This window comes from Grampus griseus (genome assembly GCF_964374135.1).
Source record: "Grampus griseus genome assembly, chromosome: 20".
Classification (NCBI taxonomy): domain Eukaryota; kingdom Metazoa; phylum Chordata; class Mammalia; order Artiodactyla; family Delphinidae; genus Grampus; species Grampus griseus.
Window position 1 is genome coordinate 14,017,486 of NC_139014.1, and position 19,254 is coordinate 14,036,739.

Here is a 19,254-nt window from a genome sequence, read left to right on the forward strand (position 1 = left end):
AGTGTCTAACGTGGGCCTTTTATTTTGTAAACACTTAAATGATTGTGGGGCTGTGGAAAATATTTAACTCTTTACCTTTTGAAGTAAGTTTTAAAAGACAGTCCACTTTTTAGCATGTGTGTTGTGTCCAGCCTGTGGTTGTCTTAACTAATAAATGTGATTTTTCTCCCCGTTCTCTCTTTTATTTATTTGCGTTTAGGCCTCTCGTGTGTTTCCGGGGTGTGGAAAACACACATAAATGTTACCCAGCTTCGCAGTTAATATAATTGCTTTCCAGCAATACCGTTTTACTAGCATCTTTTTTTAAACAAATTTTCACATGTTCTGTATGGAATGATTTTTTTGAATGTGTCCAACACCACCTTAAATGTGATGAATTTTAACTTCCTATATTCTGTTCATTGCTAAGCTGCTACCCTTTACATAAACTGTCTCTTCCAACTGTTAAAATGGAGCTGTAAAGCCAGAAGTCTGCTCCGTAGTCCTGGATCTCCGTTTTAAGCAGGTTTTCTCAAGTTATTTTTGAAGGGCCTTTTAGAAGGGTACTCTGGTAGAACAACTCTGTACACGGGTGGTTCGTTGTCAGTGTGCTTCCACGTTAACCTGGAGAGTTTAAATATTGCTGGGCCCTTTTCAGCAGCTTGTTTTTTAAGCAACGTTTCCAGGTGATGCAGGTGCTGCTGGCCCAGGGCATCCCTTTTAACACCAATATGTAAAGGGACTATACTCCTTCCCCGTCACAACCTCAACGGGCACTCCCAGGAGAGGGCAGGCAGGACAGCATTTTACTAGAGATGAACGCAAGGCGTGGGTCTCTAAACTACCATTAAGGAGTACAATTGTAAAGAGGGAAACCAAGATTTATTTTTGTGAACCCTTAAGGCTGAGAAGGTGTACTTAAATGGTAGTTTGTAGAATACCGAAGTAGTTTTACTTTTTTTTTTGGCGGTACGCGGGCCTTTCACTGTTGTGGCCTCTCCCGTTGCGGAGCACAGGCTCCGGACGCGCAGGCTCAGCGGCCATGGCTCACGGGCCTAGCCGCTTCGCGGCATGTGGGCTCTTCCCGGACCGGGGCACGAACCCGTGTCCCCTGCATCGGCAGGCGGACTCTCAACCACTGCGTCACCAGGGAAGGCCACCGAAATAGTCTGTCTCATTTGCGAAAAAAAAAAAAGGGAAGGTAAAGCTGACTCAATAGTGGCAACAGCGGGATAGTGAAAAGTAGATGGGAATGATCTTTATCGGTGTTGAAGACAAAAAGAACAAGTAGAGCCGGACGTGACGGATGTAAGAGACAGGAAGCCTAATAACTTCGCCTTGGCGAGTGGGATAGGCACGCGGCGGTGGCGGCAGCGGCCGGAACGCAGTGACGTACTTCCGTTGGTGGGATTGGCCGCGCGCACGCTCACTTCCGTCGCGCCTGCGCAGGTGGCCCCCTACTCCCGGTTGTGGCGGGTTTTCGGGACCCATATTACACATATGTTAGCCTTTCATAGGAGACTGTGCACTTTTAATTCCTGAGGGCGATGCGCTGTGGTGCAGCCGTCAGGGCCGGCCAGAAAGTCTGCAGGTGCCTGCTGTCTGGGTTTAGTCGAGTAGATGGGAGGCAGTTGACGGAAGGGAGCGGCTCCTTTGTAGGGCCCTTGAGGTCGCACGGGGAGCTGCCCCCGGTGAGCGAGCTGAGAGAAGGCCCCGAGTCTGGCGGCGAGGAGAGCGAGGTGCTGGTTGAGATCTGTCAGAAAAGGCGTTTCCTCAGTGGCACCAAGCGACAGCTTAGTCGAGATTCTCTTCTGAGCGGGTGCCACCCCGGCCTTGGCCCCTTGGGTATAGAGTTGCGGAAGAACCTGGCGGCGGAATGGTGGTCCGCGGTGGTGGTGTTCAGGGAGCAGGTCTTCCCGGTAGACGCCCTCTACCATGAACCAGGCCCTTCGCTGCCCGGGGACAGTGCCTTCAGGTTAGTTTCTGCAGAAACGCTACGCGAAATCTTGCAAGACAAAGAGCTGAGTAAGGAACAGCTAGGAGCATTTCTTGAGAACTTACTGAAAACTTCTGGGAAACTACGGGAGAACCTTCTTCACGGTATGCTTCACGATTTCATGCTTCAAAATAGGTGTCGGGGTGGAAAGGCAGACTCGCTCGATTTCCCAGATTGCAGCTGGCCCTGTATTCACATGGAAAGGAAATTATCTGGTTCTCAGTCTTCTTGAAGCAGTTGGGTTTGTTGACAGTGTTGCTGCCTTGGAGAAAACTGGTTCATGGGATCGTTATTGTTCCTTAAAGAATCCGGCCCGGGGCTTCCCTGGTGGCGCAGTGGTTGAGAGTCCGCCTGCCGATGCAGGGGACACGGGTTCGTGCCCCGGTCTGGGAGGATCCCACATGCCGCGGAGCGGCTGGGTCCGTGAGCCATGGCCGCTGAGCCTGCGCGTCCGGGGCCTGTGCTCCGCAATGGGAGAGGCCGCAGCGGTGAGAGGCCCGCGTACCGCAAAAAAAAAAAAAAAAAAAAAGAATCCGGCCCAAGGCTCTAATAAAGCTCTCAGTTTCACAAGGCAACCCTAGAATTTTGGAGTTTATTGAGCGGCCCTAGAATTAGGACCTAAATTAAATCGTGTGTTTGAATCATTGGTTCATTGTTACTGAAATATTTATAAATACTTCCATAGTTTTCTTTTTTTTACACACTATAGGCTAATCGAGAGCTTGTTTTTTTAGAGCAACAAGAAAATGCCCTCCCCCAGTTTTTCTTACCGAAAACTGATCTACACAATCTGTTGTTTGAAGAGCCCTTAAGGTAATTTTTGAATTGGCAGAATAATAGGACTAATCAAGTTTTATAAGCGATTCTTGAGTGAATACACAGAAATTTGTAGGGCACAATATGCTTTCAAAGTCAAATAGATCATGATAGCAGAGATTCTGGAAAAAAAAATTTAGAATTTTTACAGGACAGACTTGCTGCCACAGCATCTCATCTTTGCAAAATGCTATCCTTACCATTTTTTATTAAGTGGTACTAGGAAGTAATTTAAAATAACCAGTGTCCATGGTTCTCTGAAAATTGATACCTATATTGTAAACTTTTAAAGATTTCCTTAATAAAATAAAGCAAACTTAAACTGGTGGGTAAACGTGACAATTTTGATTTGTGCTACTTTAATTATTCTATGATGATTTTACTTTGGGGAAGTTAAATCACTGCTCATTACCATGTCCCAAAACAAATAAATCTTTTCTTCCCTATTAGAAAATGAAACATAGCTCTCTTAGATTCATCAAAGCATTTATTGATGTGCCAGACATTTTCTTGCCTTTAGAAACTTAAATCCACATACTTGCCAAATTTTTGGTTGTCTAGTGTTTTTAGCTTCTGAGTACCAGTTTGCCATTTCTTTCCATGCCCAGTGCCCTTACCCTCTTTATTTCATGTTTGAGCTATTGTGGTAGCCTCTACTTATGAACGGTTTTTAAAATTTCTCAGCCATTTTTTCTCCAAATATTGTTACTGCCCCATTCTTTCTTCTGTCCTTCTGTGATTAATTACACATATGTTAGACTCACCCCCCAGCATCTTGTTATCAGCTTTCTTGAACACATTAATTACACTTAAAAGTCTATATCTGATAACTCAGATATGTCGGTTTCTGTTATCTGTCTTACTCTGGGCTTTTGGTCATTTGGACTTTCGATTTTCTAGGTACTTTGTGTGTTAATTGTAGAGATAAATTGAGGCTCTGGGTGGCATTGTTTTCTTCTACCTGGGAGGGTTTACTTTTGCTTTTGGCAGGCAGCTAGGGCATATCTTCTTAATACAATCCGGGATTAAGTGTATTGAGGCTGGATTTCAGTCTTTTTGCTTCACCTCTGCTCCTAGAGTGTAGCCCTTTGAGTGTACGTAGTGAAAGGCTGGGGTGTTTTCCAGAGCCCCTCCTCCTTAAGAGCCTCGAACTACAATTTTGGGGCTTCCTAGCCCCATACAATGTCAGGAAGCTCTGCTCAGCATTTCAGCTTCTTAGTTCTCCTACTTCAGATTGGAAAAGCAGCACTAAATGTTGGGTTCACCTCTGTTCTTACATTCTCTCCAAATCTTGGACCCTCAAGTCCTTACTGCCTTGACAGCTCTCCTGTGTCTTTAAACAGATTCTTTTTTTCAGTTTCTTGACCAGTTTTTCTTGTTATCAACAAGCTTGTCTACTATTACCAGAAGTGGAAATCTCAAATCAAGTAACTTTTGAACACAGTGTTATCATTCAGTGGGATATAATCTAAGTGCATAAAGAACTGCAAAGAAATCTTGAACTTTATTGTATTGATTTATTGTAAGTAGAAATGTTGGGATTATAATTCTGAAGCTGTTTCACATATAGGATAAAGCAAATAGACCAATGGATAGATTTATTAGGAACCAAGATTTTCACTGAAAGAGAAAAGATGTACAACAAGGCAAGGATAAACTTTATAATGTTACATTTGAATTGACTATCAGTGTGAATTCATGATTTTTTAAAAATACAAATTTCCTAACTTTCTTCATTGAAGGGGCCTAGAAGCGATGACAATAGCAATGAACACACCTAGTACCCAGAATTTGGTTTCTAAAGGAACCAGTGCTTGGAGAAATGGCTCATTCCAGGTATGGGGCAGGGCAGTACAAAGTGACTTTGGCACAGTTTATGGTGCTAGAAAGCAAAGAATTACTAGAAGATTAGTGGGTTTATGTTAAAAGGACATAGATGCTGGCTTGAAGGAGACTCCCACTGGCTAAGTTTGGGACAAATTGAACATTAAAATAAATATTGATGGTAATGGGATCAGAACACATTAAATAAAATTAAAAATCTAATCCACAGTGTTAAACAAAAAATTAAGTAATTGAGGCTGCTGGTAGAAAGAGTAGTTGGAAAGAGTTTGTCTTTGTAGGAGCTATGCAATAAATGTAGAAGGAAAGGTAGGATAGAAAAATCACCTTTTTATGATTTTGTAATCCTCGGTATAATAATAATTCAAGCAGGGGTTCATCAACAGATTCTAAAATATCGGGTGTGGGACTTCCCAGGTGGTGCAGCGGTTAAGAATCCGCCTGCCAATGCAGGGGACACGGGTTCGAGCCCTGGTCCGGGAAGATCCCACATGCCACAGAGCGACTAAGCCCATGAGCCACAACTACTGAAGCCCGTGTGCCTAGAGCCCATGCTCTGCAACAAGAGAAGCCACTGCAATGAGAAGCCCGCGCACCGCAACAAGAGCAACCCCCTCTCGCCACGACTAGAGAAAGCCCGCATGCAGCAACGAAGACCCAACGCAGCCAAAAATTAATTAATTAAAAGAAAACGATTGCCCCTTTGTTAAAAAATAAATAAAATAAAATATTGGGTGGAAGATTGTTGGGGAGCAGGATAATGTTGGGGAAAGGATATTCACTACCTTAACTTGGTAATCAAATCTGGTTTCATTAAAAGTGGGATTATTTGATACTGTGTTACTCCTGTTAGGATGCAACAGCACATATACATCAACTATGTAGTATTTATTCCTGCTAAAAATGATTAACCCAAATTAAATAAGGAAAAATTCAGACAAATCTAATGTGAGATAATCTATGACTGGCCTGTTCTCAAATTAAAAATTGATATCATTAAAAGCAAAGTTAGAGAGGGAGAAGTCAGGGGAAATATTCTAGTTTCAGAGTGATTTAAGAGACCTAATAAAATGCAGTGAGTTAACCTTAATTAGGGAGAAAGAGAGCAGCAGTAAATGGCTTTTGGGATGACAATTCGAGAAAATAGAATATTGACCATAAGTTAGGTGAAATTATGATATTATGATTAATTTAATGGTGTAATAGTGGTATACAGTGAATATTTTTAATTTTAGGAGGTACATGCTAAAATGTTTTGGGGTGAACAAGAAATAGAAAATAAATGTGGCAGAATGTTGACAATTGGTGAATCTAGGTTAAGGGTTTACAGATGTTTATTGTACTGTTCTTTCAACTTTCTTGTAGATTTGAAAATCTTCATACTAAAAAGTTGGGGGAAACTACCTAAAATTAAGTGGTAATCAATTAAGATCTGCCTTAGTAGCTCCATGCTACTGTACTTACTGCTGTGTTAGCATTATATTATTAATTTGTCTATAAATTGACCAAAATTATTTGGGTTTATAAAATAGGTTTATATAGTGATTGATTTATCTTTTGACAGGTGCCTTGGAGCATTATGTTAATTACCTGGATCTGCTAAACAAGAGGCTACCTTTTGGCCTTGCTCAGATTGGAGTGTGTTTTCATCCTGTTTCTGATACTAAGCAGACACCTGATGGTGTTAAAAGGTACACAAAAAAATGGAAATAACTTGACCTTGTATTTAAACAGTCACTTTCACTTTGGGATAGATTATATGATTTTCAAATAAGTGATTATCTGATATTTCTGATATCCAAAGAATCGGTGAAAAGACTGAAGCTTCACTGGTATGGTTTACTTCAGCAAGAACTGCAAGCCAGTGGCTTGATTTCTGGTTACGTCATCGACTCCTGTGGTGGAGAAAGGTACTACAATAATTACCCTTAATTTAATAATGATTAGGCAAATTGTCTTAGTGTGTCAGAGGTAATACTTCTCTACAATAAATGAAATTTATTTTGATGTAGCAATGTTATATTTATAAGAGACAGCTATAATAAATTAACAACTACATATAAAAACTCTTTGTAATAATTTTCATTGTTCCATAAAACAAAGTTACTTTAGTAAAGACGTCTGTTGATGTCTTGCTCAGAAACTTTTGTTGGTAAGACTTTACATTCTAGGTAAAGTTCAAATCCCTCACCTGGCATTCCTGATTGGTGTAGAGTTGGACCCTTGCCCACTCTTACAGCTTTAGCTTTTTTTTTTAAAAAAGATCTTTATTGGAGTATAATTGCTTCACAATACTGTGTTAGTTTTGCTTCCAACCTCCATGAACTCTCCATATTAGTCAAATGGTCCTGTAATTTACAGTCACGTTTCAGTGTAAGCCTAAGAGAAAAGAGTTGAAGTAAGCATTTTTGTCATGCCATTGTCTTATTTCTCTAACTCTCAAAATCTCCAAACACCCATGTAAACTAAATGGAATGATCACAAATAAGGAAGGATGAGAATGGTGAGTATGTGATACTTTCTTCTTTATCCCACTTAGTTCATGGTTCATTCCCTTCTTATTAATTGACCACAGAAATGCTAGATAGCATCAACAGTTTTTCTCTGTAATTCTTTCAGATTAAAAAACACTATTTGTAACAGTATATTCACTCATATTTAATTAAACTTAACAATTTTTTATTTGGGACTTGACCAGTTTCATTCAGTTGCTGGGGGCAACTTTACTTTTTAATATTTATTTTAATAAGTTAATAAGACAAACTTTCTTTTCCAGTTTGCTGTGAGTCCATCTAACTTCAGCAGCAGTGATTGTCAGGATGAAGCGGGCCGAAAAGGAAACAAACTTTACTACAATTTTCCGTGGGGAAAGGAGCCAATAGAAACCCTGTGGAATCTAGGAGATCATGAACTTTTACGCATGTATCCTGAAAATGTAGCTCAATTACATGTATGTTTTACCTTGCGCGCCTATGTATCCTTTACCCAGATTCTCTAACTGTGATCATTTCTGAACCATTTGAGAATAAGCTGTAGACATGGTGCCCCATGACGTCTTAATACTTCAGTATGCATTTCTCAAGTACAGGGACTCACCTGTATAACCACAATGCAATCATTATGATCAGGAAAGTAACAGTAATCTGCTATTATTCTCAAATCCACAGAACCCTTCAGATGTAACCAATTATTCTAATCTGCCCTTTATAGGTCCAAGATCCAATCTAGGATCCTGTATTTCATGTAGTTGTCATGTGTCCTTAGTTTCCTTCAAATAGTTCCTTTTATTTTTCCTTGTCTTTCATGACCTTGACAGTTTTGAAGAGTACAGACCGGTTACTTTGTAGAATGTCCCCTGGTTTGAGTTTCTTTCATGTTTCCTCATGATTTATGTATTTTTGCTAAGAATGCCACAGAAATGGTGCTACCCTCTTCTCAGTGCATCATATTGGCTTGTTACTGGTGATGTTAACTTTTATCGCTTGGTTAAGATGATGCTTCCAGGTTTCTCCAGTGTAAAGTTGATAAGTATTTTGTACTTATTAATTGATGAGTAATTAATAAGCCTTTTGTGGGCAGATACTTTGACTATGTAAATAACCTGTTTCTCACCAGATTCTGGCCTACTGATTGCAACATCCATTGATGATTCTTGCCCAAATTGATTATTACTATGAGGGTTGCCAAATGATAATTTTAAAAATTTCATCAGTCTATCTAGACTTACTGATCAATTTGTATTCTGATTCTGTAAGTGAAAAATGTAATTTTAAGAGATAGTTCTGCTAAATGATGCTTTATTTTTGTTCTCCTTTTCTGTGAAGGGCAGAGATGGACGGAAAAATGTGGTTCCTTCTGTTTTATCCATAAATGGAGATCTAGACCGAGGCATGCTGGCATATCTCTACGATTCTTTCCAGCTAACAGAGAACTCCTTTACAAGAAAGAAAGATCTTCATAGAAAGGTGCTTTGATATTTCAGAGATAGACTTGGGAAATTAAAAATATTTCTCTCCCTTTTTTTATGTTAGTGTACTTGGTTTCTAATATAAACTCTGAATAATAATTTTTTTAGTGCAAGTTATTTATTTTTCAGGTTTTTTTAGAATCTGCCCACAGGAATAATAAGCAGGTTCTCACAGAATAGAAGAAGGAATCCCTCTTGGGTAATCCCAAAGGCGTTTCTGTTTGAACTTGGGCAGCTGGACAGCTGTCTCTGATTCTTAGCCCCTGAGCCTTTTCACTTATGGCTTCTGCTTGTATCAGAAGCTGAGTGTTAAGTAGGAGTAAGTAAAACAGGCCAGCAAGACTTGTGGTATTAACCTCTCTGCTTCTGGTCTGACCCCAAGTGGCTGATCACTGGATCACAGGAACTAGACATGGGTCTGGGTCAAGGGAAAGGCTTATTTTAGGATGTGCAATTTGAGCATTTTTATGGGCTGAAAATCAAGAGAGAGGAGGGGTTGAAGAAATAGGAGAGAAATGAAGTACCTAATGGAGCAAGATTTTAGAAGAAACAGGAAGGACCAAGACAGAATCAAGAACACAAGTTGTGGGGTTTTGTCTTGAAAAGGGAGTTATTTTTTGAAACAGCAGGGTGGAAAGAAACAATTGTATAGATATAAATAGGCTACTAGAGCTGGTTAGCCCTTGAAGGAAGTTTTACTCATATCCTCTATTTTCTTGGGGAATTAGGAAGCAAGATTATTAGCTTAAAATGTGGAGGAGTAGGGGTTTAAGTGGCAAGAGTTTAGAATACTCATATTTCCCTTGAATGGGAAAGGGAGCTTCCCCAAAATCAAAATTTTTCACGTGTTGAGTGCTCAACTGGGATTAGACACCATGAGTTTGTAGCACCACTCTGCCTAGTTAGTGATTTATTATGCAGTGCTTGTTTAGCCTGATGTGGCCATTTATAGAATTGTTTGGGATTTATAGGGTGTGTGTAGCAGACAAACAAGGGGGATCCTTTCTTTTCTTTCTCTTACATACTGCACATCCAAACCATCAGCAAAACCTCTTTGATTCTGTCTTCAAAATATATCCTGAATCTGACGGTTTCTTAGCACCTCCCCTGTTCGCAGTCTGATCTAAGCCACCATCATCCCCACCTCCCTGCACTGAGTGGCCCTTTTAAAAGGTACGCGTTACTTTGTTCCTCTGCTCTAAACACTCCAATAAGCTCCTCCTCTCACTCAGAGGAAAAGCCAAAGCCCCTAAAATGTTTTACAAAGCATTATCCCTTTTGACCTTCAACTCCTCTCCACCTTACTCAGTCTGCTCCAGCAGCACAGACCTATTGTTGTTTCTAGAACATGCCCAGTGTGTGCTCCCAGCTCAAGAGCCTTGTCATTAATGCTCCCCTTTGTCTGAGTGCTCTTCCTCCAAGTCCACGTCTCGTCCCTCCATCCCCTTTCAAGTCTGCTCACATGTCACCTCAGAAAGGAGACTTTCTCTTACCCCCTTATTTATTTATTTATTTTTAATGGTCCCATTGTAGTTTTTTTTTTTTTTTTTGGCTGCACCGTGCGGCATGTGGGATCTCAGTTCCCTCACCAGAGACCTCGCCCCCTGCAGTGGAAGCGTGGAGTCCTAACCACTGGACCGCCAGGGAATTCCCTCTTACCACCTTATTTAAAATAGCAAACAACCCTCCACCAGCCCACCCCTTGCCAGCACTTCCTATCTTCTTTTTTTTTCAACGCTTAACCACCTTCAAATATATTATTTACTTATCTATTTTGTTATCTGCTTCTCTGCATTATGAGGGACAGGATTTTTGTCCCCACCACCTAGAATTATTTCTCGTACCAAGTAGCCATTCACATGTTTGTTGAATGGCTGAATGAATGCATAGAGTGATGGGTTTTGGCAAGAGAAAGTCCAAGTGATAAGCCACATGGCTCAGGCTGGGTAGGGAAGGCAGTGATGCCAGAAAGGGGCATTTCAACTGAGAGAAAATGGATTTGTCAGAAAATGGGAGAATATCAAGTGAACTTATTTCTGTAGAATGCCTGAATGGAGAAATCTATGAGCAGCTGAATAAAGATGGTTGATACATCATTGTGTGATATTTTTTATGACCTCAGCTAGCTTCCATTTTCACACAGAAAATTTTAACTGCTTAAACAGCTTCATGTTAATTAGTGCTTGTCCTTTTTACCCCTTCTCTTTAAATTGTTTTAGGTGCTTAAACTTCACCCTTGTTTAGCCCCTATTAAGGTTGCTTTGGATGTGGGAAGAGGCCCAACAGTGGAACTAAGACAGGTGGGTTAAATAAGTTTTAATGTCATGATTTCAATTATAACTGTTATTCCAAGTAAATGAGTAGTTTGCCATCTAAAGTTTTATTTTGATTCATTTTTTAAAAAATTCTAATTAAATAATGAACTGTGAACATATTTTAATTAAATAATGAAATTTTTATTCAATGAAAAAATCCATTTTTAATGAATTTTTAAATTTTTAATTAAATCATTCATTAATGAATTTTAATTAAATAATAATAAATACTACAGTTAATTACAGATAATTTGAAGTATATTATATTAAAGAAGCTGAATACAGTTCAGTGGGCCTTGCTGTTAATGTCATGCCCAGTCATAGTTGCGTTTTTTTAAATGAGTATGCATAATTTTGGCAATCAAAATATTTGTACAGACGTCTAGTGAATTATTTCTTACCCTCTTCCCTTTTTAACTTAACACTTTTGATACTTTTTGGTATAAGCACAAGTTCTAGATCTGTAATCTTATTTTTCTAATCTATCTGGTCAAATTAAATACTGTTAAGAAAAACCAGGACCACTTCAACAGTCATTTCTGTTTGGGTATCTCAGACCCATCCAGGGACCTGAGTGAGGATACTAGAAAGATTGACCTGGCTTTCCCGGGCTCCTGTGCAGGGGTCTGGGAAGGTGGGGATAATGAGCTCAGGGAAAGGGAAGAGAATGGCTTAATTTCCACATTTCCCCCAGGATTGCAGGAGGCTCCACAACACCCTGGTAGGTACCAAGTTCCTAGGGATTTTTTTGCTTGAAGGACAAAGAACTCTGCTTCGTAGATTTTCATCATTACCATTGTAGGCCTTTTGTTTTGTTTTGTTTTTGTTTGTAAGCATATTAGTAGTATTTTGTGCCTTGGGTGTTTTACCAAAAGAGTAGTGTCTTATTCTGTTTTTAACACTTTTCCCCTCAGCAGTATGACAAAGAGAATCCTTACGTATGTAACTTTCTGGGCTATGAAAGAGGTTTTGTGGGTTATTTCCCCATGTCTTCACCTGTGCTTTATCATGCTTAGAACTTTTTCTCTCCTTTTCTACCTTCTGTTAGAGCACATTTTCTGCTGGCAACCAAAACTAAACTTACTAAAACTCATATTTATTTTTCCCTGATAATTTCTTAGATTTATTAATATCTATATTCTCATCTATCCCCAAAATATCCTGTACCTTAACACCCATTTACTTCGCTGTGGTCTTTCCCTGGGAACTTGTTAGAAATGCAAATTCTTGCCAGACCTGCTGAATCAGAAACTCTGGGGGGCGAGGCTGAGCCATCTGTGTTTTGCAAGCCCTCCAGGTGATTCTGGTGTTTAAGTTTGAGAAACAGTGCTCTAGCTCAGGCACACACCCCTACCCCATCCCACCATCCTCCCCCTCTCCCTCCCCATGGGGACATTTGGTAATATCTGGGGACATTTTGGGGGACATTTTTGGTTGTCAGAAGGTGGGGAAGGGTGGTCCGGACATCTAATGGAGACCAGGGATGCTGCTAAACATCCTATATCAGCAGTGCCAATGAGAGAAATTCTGCTTTAGAATTTTAGTTCTAGATTGTTAAGGGAGTTTTAAATTTTTCTTTTTCTTGCTTCACCATTTTTAAGAAAACAGTAAAGTGTACTATGTCATTTACTCATCATTACTTCTGTATTTCCAATCAGGCTTTTGTCTCCAGCATTCCACTGAAACTAATCAATCATTCTTTTCTTCTTGAAACATTTTCTTTAGTTGGCTTCAGGAACACCACTCTCTGGGTTTTCTTCATACTTTTCTGGCTCCTTCTCCTTAGTTTCCTTTAATGGCTCTTCCTTCTCTTCCTTACATCGTATTATAACCCTTAGGCTCAGTTCTCAAGTCTCAGATAAGTTTAGAGTTAACTTAGCCCTTTGGACTGTTTTTTTCTGATAGAATCTGTTTTGCTTTTGTTTATTTGTGTTATGAATGATGATAATAAAAATTCTTATATTTGGTATAAAAATTTCAGATTTGCATTTAGTATTCTGCTTTGCAGTGTTTAAGTTCTTCAGAAGAAGTATACAATTTATAAGTATACAATATATAAAATTATCAACAATATTATCATGTAATTAAAGGGATTTATGCCCACTTTAAAGAGTGAAAAAGATGATTGGTGGTTTCATAAAAATAGGGTAATAACTCTAGCTACTTTTCTTTCTTTCATATTCAGAGTTTTTGTATTTTTCCCCAGGTTTGTCAAGGGCTATTTAATGAATTATTAGAAAATGGAATATCTGTGTGGCCTGGTTATTTGGAAACTGTGCCATCCTCATTGGAACAACTTTATTCAAAGTAAGAATGTTGTTTTTTCTTGCTTAAAAAATGTATTCAGAGTTTTTGATTATACGATGTTTCTTTATAACAGATTTCTTCTAAATATCTATATATACTATAATTCAAAATTATTCCTAACTTTCCTATTTACAGAACCACATACCCTTAGTTAATTGGTACAGCAGGAAACAATACTCATCAGGTATATATAAGTGCAAACTATGTGAAACTTCAAGACTTAATACCATGAAGTATGTGTACCTGAGTTTATCAGTTTATCAGGGATGGAATTATTTATATTAGACACATTTGTTGAATCAGGACTGGGGGAACATGAGTGGAGTGCCTTTTCCTTGCTGGCCTTGTTATTCTCAGGCTGAGTGGAAGGTAATTCTATTCCAGAGAACAGAGAACTAGTTTTCTCGGTGATCTGCACCTCTGTTTACCTGATTGCTCAAGACTGAAACCTGGATATTGTCCTTCACTCCTCCCTCTTCCTTACTGTTAGAGTCTAGTCCATCACTAACTCTTGTCTTCCTCCTAAATGTATCTCACATCCACATCTCCCCATTAAGATCACCAGTATCTCTTGACTGGATTATTGAAATAATCTCCTAACTGATCTCCTGTCTCTAGTCTTACCCCCTGCTATTTTCATTAACTTCTGTTTTTTAATAAAATAATTCATTTTTCCCTACTTTGGGTTTATTTTGTTATTTTTTTAGCTTTTTGTGTTGAATACATATCTTTTAGGTGAAAAGTTGTGAAGCTTCGTGTTTTGCTCCTCAGTTCTGTAGTAACTTGTTAAAATATACCTTTCAGATGATGTCAGAAGAAAAATAAGTTTCTATAGATAAAGCAACTGATGGCTTTATCATATATAAAATGAAGGGGTGGTACTTGAACTTTCCAGTGTTCTCAGTTTCTAAAATCTTACACTTTGAGTCATGTGGACAATATCAAGTTACAATTGTTCTTTACATGGTAAAGGCTTTATGTCCCAGGATAGTTTTTTTCCTTTGTCCCAGAATACTTTTCTCCAGATATTTATTAAGTACCCACTATATTTTTTGTTCTTTGATACAGCAATAAACAACACAGAAAAGTTTCCTGTTCTTAATGACACTTATTCTAGTGGGATAGAATAGACAACAGGCAAGTAGATAAATAAGATAATTTCTGGTGGAGTCCTAAAAGAAAAGAAACAATCAGATAGTATGACTGGGTAAACAGAAGGAAGGCCAGTGTGGAACATATTCAGTTATTGCTAAACTAGAAACTGTAAGTTAGTGTACTAAGGTATATATTTAGCATGGTTTTTGGTATAATTTGTTGTACACTAGATCTTAATATTATAGTAGTATTATAAGAGAGTTTTGTCTAAAATTATTTTCTCGGATTGTATCCAAATACCAAAAGGCTGAGGTTATTCTGAGGTTCATCCAGATCACACCAAATGGTGTGTTGAGGTACCAGTGTTTATTTCTTATATTTTCTTTTCTTTTATGACTTCCTAGCTATTACAATAAGTCAGAAACTTCCTGAAAATTTTACTTTGAAAATGATTCAGAAACTTGAAAAAAGTATTTTTGGGTTCAGTTCTCAAGCCCTGCCTTTGAGTTTTGTGACTCTTTTTTTCCTTTCTTTCTTTCTTAATTTTTTTATAGAAATTTAGTTGTTGTATACAGGAACTTTAGTTGCAGCATGTGGGATCTAGCTCCCTGACCAGAGATCGAACCTGGGCCCCCTGCATTGGGAGCTTGGAGCCTTAGCCACTGGACTACCAGGGAAGTCCCTGAGTTTTGTGACTCTTGAAGGTGGCATTGGCTCCTGAGTAATTAAAGCTGGTAATGTGGTGAATTTACAGTCTATATTTGTGCTCACATGTTTTGGTTAACTACCTTTTTTTCTTAGATATGATGAAATGAGTATCCTCTTCACAGTGTTGATTACGGAAGCTACTTTGGAGAATGGATTAATACATCTGAGAAGTAGAGACACCACAATGAAGGAAACGATGCATATATCCAAAGTAAAAGACTTTTTAACTAAATATATATCATCAGCTAAGAATGTATAGATTCTAATATTTGTGTAATAAATATTCTCCTTTCCTAATTTGGTTGTCTTATTTAACTGAGATTATTATTAGTGGTTTTTTTTGGTGCTTTTTTTGATTCAGTTTTTATTATATTTCTTGATGTATTTCATGGTATCAGGAATATGTTCAGCTATAAGAAACAAAAGGACTGCTATACTGGCTTAAGCAAATTGGAGTTTGTTTCTTTCATAACAAGAAATCGAGGGGGTAGACTGTCCAGAGCTGGTGTAATTGTTTCCTCTATAGTAGTTAGGGAGCAAGGCGCTTGGCTGTCTTTCCACCATCTTTAGTATATTGGCTTTTATCTTTATACTTGTTTCTTCTTGGTCATAAGATGGTGGATGTATTTCTAGCCTTCTCAGCCACATTCGAGTTAGGAAGAAAGTCAAAGAGATAAGAGCTAGCCAGCCAAGGCTCTTCTGTTTTTAATTAGGAAAGTAAAAGCTTTCCCAAACATCCCGGTCAGAAGACTTATTTACATTTTATTCTATTTATCAGAACTGAATCACATGGTCATTACTAGGCCAGTCATTGTCCAAGGGAATGAGAATATCGTGATTAATTTGGATCAAACACAATTTATCCCTTGGGGCAGTACTGTCTTGTCTTCTCTGAAATGGGTTTTGTTATCAGGAAAGAAGGGTCTTTATATACACTGTCAAATATCAAAGATTAACCTAAAACTAAAATTTTAATAATGAGAACATTTATTGACTTTTGCAAAGCAAGCTAAAATAAATGTTAAATGGCATAATCTAATATTAGTGTATTTCATGTCTGATTCTAATAGATATGTTTATAAGAAATCTTTAAACTTTTGTGTGCTGATTATGTTTGTGTTAACTATGTTGTCATTACCAACCTGACAAAAATTCTGATACTTTGTGTAAAATGTCTTAAAAGCTTGGCTGGCTTATCTGAGTTGACTTTACTTAGTAGGTCTTTATTTTTTGGTTCTTATTTTTTGCTCTTGGGGAGAATTTCAAACACAAACATACACAGAATAGTATAATTAACCCCATGTACCTATCACCCAGCACCGACAACCATCAACCCTTGACCAGTCTTGCCTCATCCACCCCACATCGCCCTTCTACGTTATTTCGAAGCAGATCGCAGCTATCGGTTCATTTGTAAATATTTTAGTTCAGGATCTTTTGTTAAGTTAACCATTCTCACGCCTGAAAAAAATGAACAGTAGATGATAATAGGAATTATTGAGAATTTCCTTGGGTGTGATAATGATATTATGGCTTTATTTTTCTTTTTAAAAAGTCATTGTCTGATAGAGACACATACTTAAATATTTTTGAGTAAAAATATATGATATCGGAGACTTGTTTTAAAATTTAGTTTTAAAAAGTGGTAGGGGCTTCCCTGGTGGCGCAGTGGTTGAGAGTCTGCCTGCCGACGCAGGGGACACGGGTTCGTGCCCCGGTCCGAGAAGATCCCGCATGCCGCGGAGCGGCTGGGCCCGTGAGCCATGGCCGCTGAGCCTGCGCGTCCGGAGCCTGTGCTCCGCAACGGGAGAGGCCACAACAGTGAGAGGCCTGCGTAACGCAAAAAAAAAAAAAAAAAAAAAAGTGGTAGAATATGGAGGGAAAATAGGGATAGTGCTGAGTTGTTGAATTTGAGTGATGGGTACATGGGAGTTCATGTACTGCTTCTTTTTGTGTATGTTTGAAGATTTTAATAATAAAAAGTTTTTAAAAACCAATTCTTTAATATCATATCCACTTAGTTTCCAGTTGTCTCATTGTTGGATCAGGATCCAAATAAGACCCATTTATTAAAGTTGGTTGTAGGTCTTTTAGTCTCTCTTATCCTTATACAATAGATTTGAGTTCTCTCTCACCTGCTCACACTCTTTTTTTTTTTTTTTTCCCCAAGACATTTGAGTTGTTTGTTATGGTGTTTTCTACTGTTTGGATTTTGCTTATTGAATCCCCTTGGTGTAGTTTAACCTATTCCTCTCTATATATTTCCTATAGATTGGGAATTGAATCCAGAGGCTTGATCAGCTTCAAGTTTAGCTTGGCGGGGGGGGGCAAGATTATTTTATAGGCTGTATTCTCCCATCAGGGAGCAGTGACTGGCTGTTTCTCTTGGAGGAATGCTAGCAATCATTGACCAGTGCCTAGATCAGTCAGTTCATTAGAGGTGGCAAAATGGTGATATTCTGATTCCATCTTCCTTCTTTATTTATTAGCTAGAATACTTATATAAAAGAAAATATCTCATCTGCTGTTTGCTTAGAGGTATGGGAAAGGTGGGAGAAATGCTAGATTTGTCCTCTTTAAAGTTACTCTTTTTCATGCACAAATTGTTCTGTCTTTGGCCAGTGGGAGCCTCTTCATGTTGGCCTCAAGTCCTTTTGGCACAACTTTAGTAGTCTTTGATAGCTTCCTTGGTATCTAATATGTAATATAGAGATTGTATAGTTTAGAGTTTCTCCAAGGAGCCCTGGTTCATTTTACTGGAAAACTGTTTGGAGACTATACTCTGGGTGCCATCACGAACTCACCAATAATTGCAATTCAAATTCAGGACTGGTGTATGTGTGTGTGGATTAGCTTTATTGAGATATGATTTACGTACAGTAAATTTACCTATTTTAAGTGTACAGATTATGAGTTCTGACAAATGTGTAACCACTACCACAATGATAATATAGAACATTTCCATCACCTCCCAAAAGTCCCCTCATGCCCCTTTAGAACTTAAGAGTTTTTACTTTAACCTCTTCTATCAGACATCTGTATCTCCTCCCACATCAAGAACCCTGGGGCTTCCCTGGTGGCACAGTGGTTGAGAGTCCGCCTGCTGATGCAGAGGACGCGGGTTTGTGCCCCAGTCAGGGAAGATCCCACATGCCACGAAGCGGCTGGGCCTGTGAGCCATGGCCGCTGGGCCTGCGTGTCCAGAGCCTGTGCTCCGCAACGGGAGAGCCCACACCAGTGAGAGGCCCGCGTACCGCAAAAAAAAAAAAAAAAGAATCCCAATTCTCAAGAATACTGAGGGTGATAAAATTAGAATGCCATGACACACAACTGCTCATTTGCTTTATCTCACCTTAATCACAGAACTCTCAGTACTGCAATGCCTGTATTCCCACCATATGTCTACTTAAAAGTTTAAATTTCATTTTTGCAGTTTGGGGTCCAATATTTAGTTTTAATATAACTGAGAATAAAATGTTTTTAAAAATTATTTTTCTGAAGAAAATCTCAGTCCTGCCCACAGGTACCTTTATTTAGGTACTTTGTCTTCTTAGGGGCCTCAGCCTCACAGGAAGATCGTATTCCTGGTCTCAGATCAGCTGACTGCACTAACTGGCAACATGGAATGTCTATACTGCAGTTGAGGTAAGTAATATTTATGGAGGATTATCCAGATCAGAAGTGTCTGACTGGAGTTACACATCAGAATCTCCTGTGGAGCTTTTAAAAATAAATATATTTGAGCCCTATCCCAGACAGACTTACTATTTCTCTTAACAGTGGGGCCCTCATAAGTATATTTTAAAATACTTACGGGTGGTTTCTGATGTTCACTCCTGTAGTAACCACTGTTAAATTTATCAGAGAGCTGCATACCTGGATGGTATTATTTTGACAAAACTTCCCTCCAGCCCAATTGCATTTAATAAATTTTGTTTTATCAAATACTCTTCTTAGGTATTACACCACACCAATATGTACTGGAAGATGTTATGAGAAATAGTTCTATAAAACTCATTCTTCATTTAGCCGTAAGAATGTTCTTGAGGGCATTTGTTTGCTACGTACACCACGTCTTCCTGTGAGGAAGCATGGGAGAAATTTCTCTCAGATTTCAATGCCAGGGGTAGTTGTGCTTCTCCTAAAGACTGGCCTGTTATTATATGTGTTGTATATCTGTTCATTTTGTTTATTCACAAAGGCTTTTTGAGCATCCAAGTACCAGGAAC

The 19,254-nt window shown here is 38.7% G+C and overlaps 1 protein-coding gene across 2 annotated transcripts; it reads left to right on the forward strand.

Moving 5' to 3' along the window:
* Positions 1–1,440: 1,440 nt before the first annotated feature.
* On the forward strand, positions 1,441–18,763 carry POLG2 (DNA polymerase gamma 2, accessory subunit). 2 transcript variants are annotated; one of them, XM_082679911.1, is made up of 9 exons: positions 1,441–2,079; positions 6,198–6,324; positions 6,438–6,543; positions 7,410–7,583; positions 8,458–8,598; positions 10,820–10,900; positions 13,122–13,222; positions 15,119–15,236; positions 18,580–18,763. In XM_082679911.1, the coding sequence occupies exons 1-9, from the start codon at positions 1,527–1,529 to the stop codon at positions 18,667–18,669; spliced, it is 1,491 nt and encodes a 496-aa protein (XP_082536037.1). In that variant the 5' UTR covers positions 1,441–1,526; the 3' UTR covers positions 18,670–18,763. The 2 variants fall into 2 exon arrangements, with proteins under 2 accessions (XP_082536037.1, XP_082536038.1); XM_082679912.1 differs by lacking the exon at positions 18,580–18,763 and having other exon boundaries at positions 15,119–15,683.
* The last annotated feature ends 491 nt before the right edge of the window (positions 18,764–19,254 follow it).

Bases quoted from the DNA above. Each gene is read 5' to 3' on its own strand.
- POLG2 (XM_082679911.1), top strand. From the start codon at position 1,527: ATGCGCTGTGGTGCAGCCGTCAGGGCCGGCCAGAAAGTCTGCAGGTGC. The intron at 6,544-7,409 runs GTACTACAATAA...TTTCTTTTCCAG, and splicing joins GACTCCTGTGGTGGAGAAAG to TTTGCTGTGAGTCCATCTAA. The intron at 15,237-18,579 runs GTAAAAGACTTT...TTGTCTTCTTAG, and splicing joins AAACGATGCATATATCCAAA to GGGCCTCAGCCTCACAGGAA.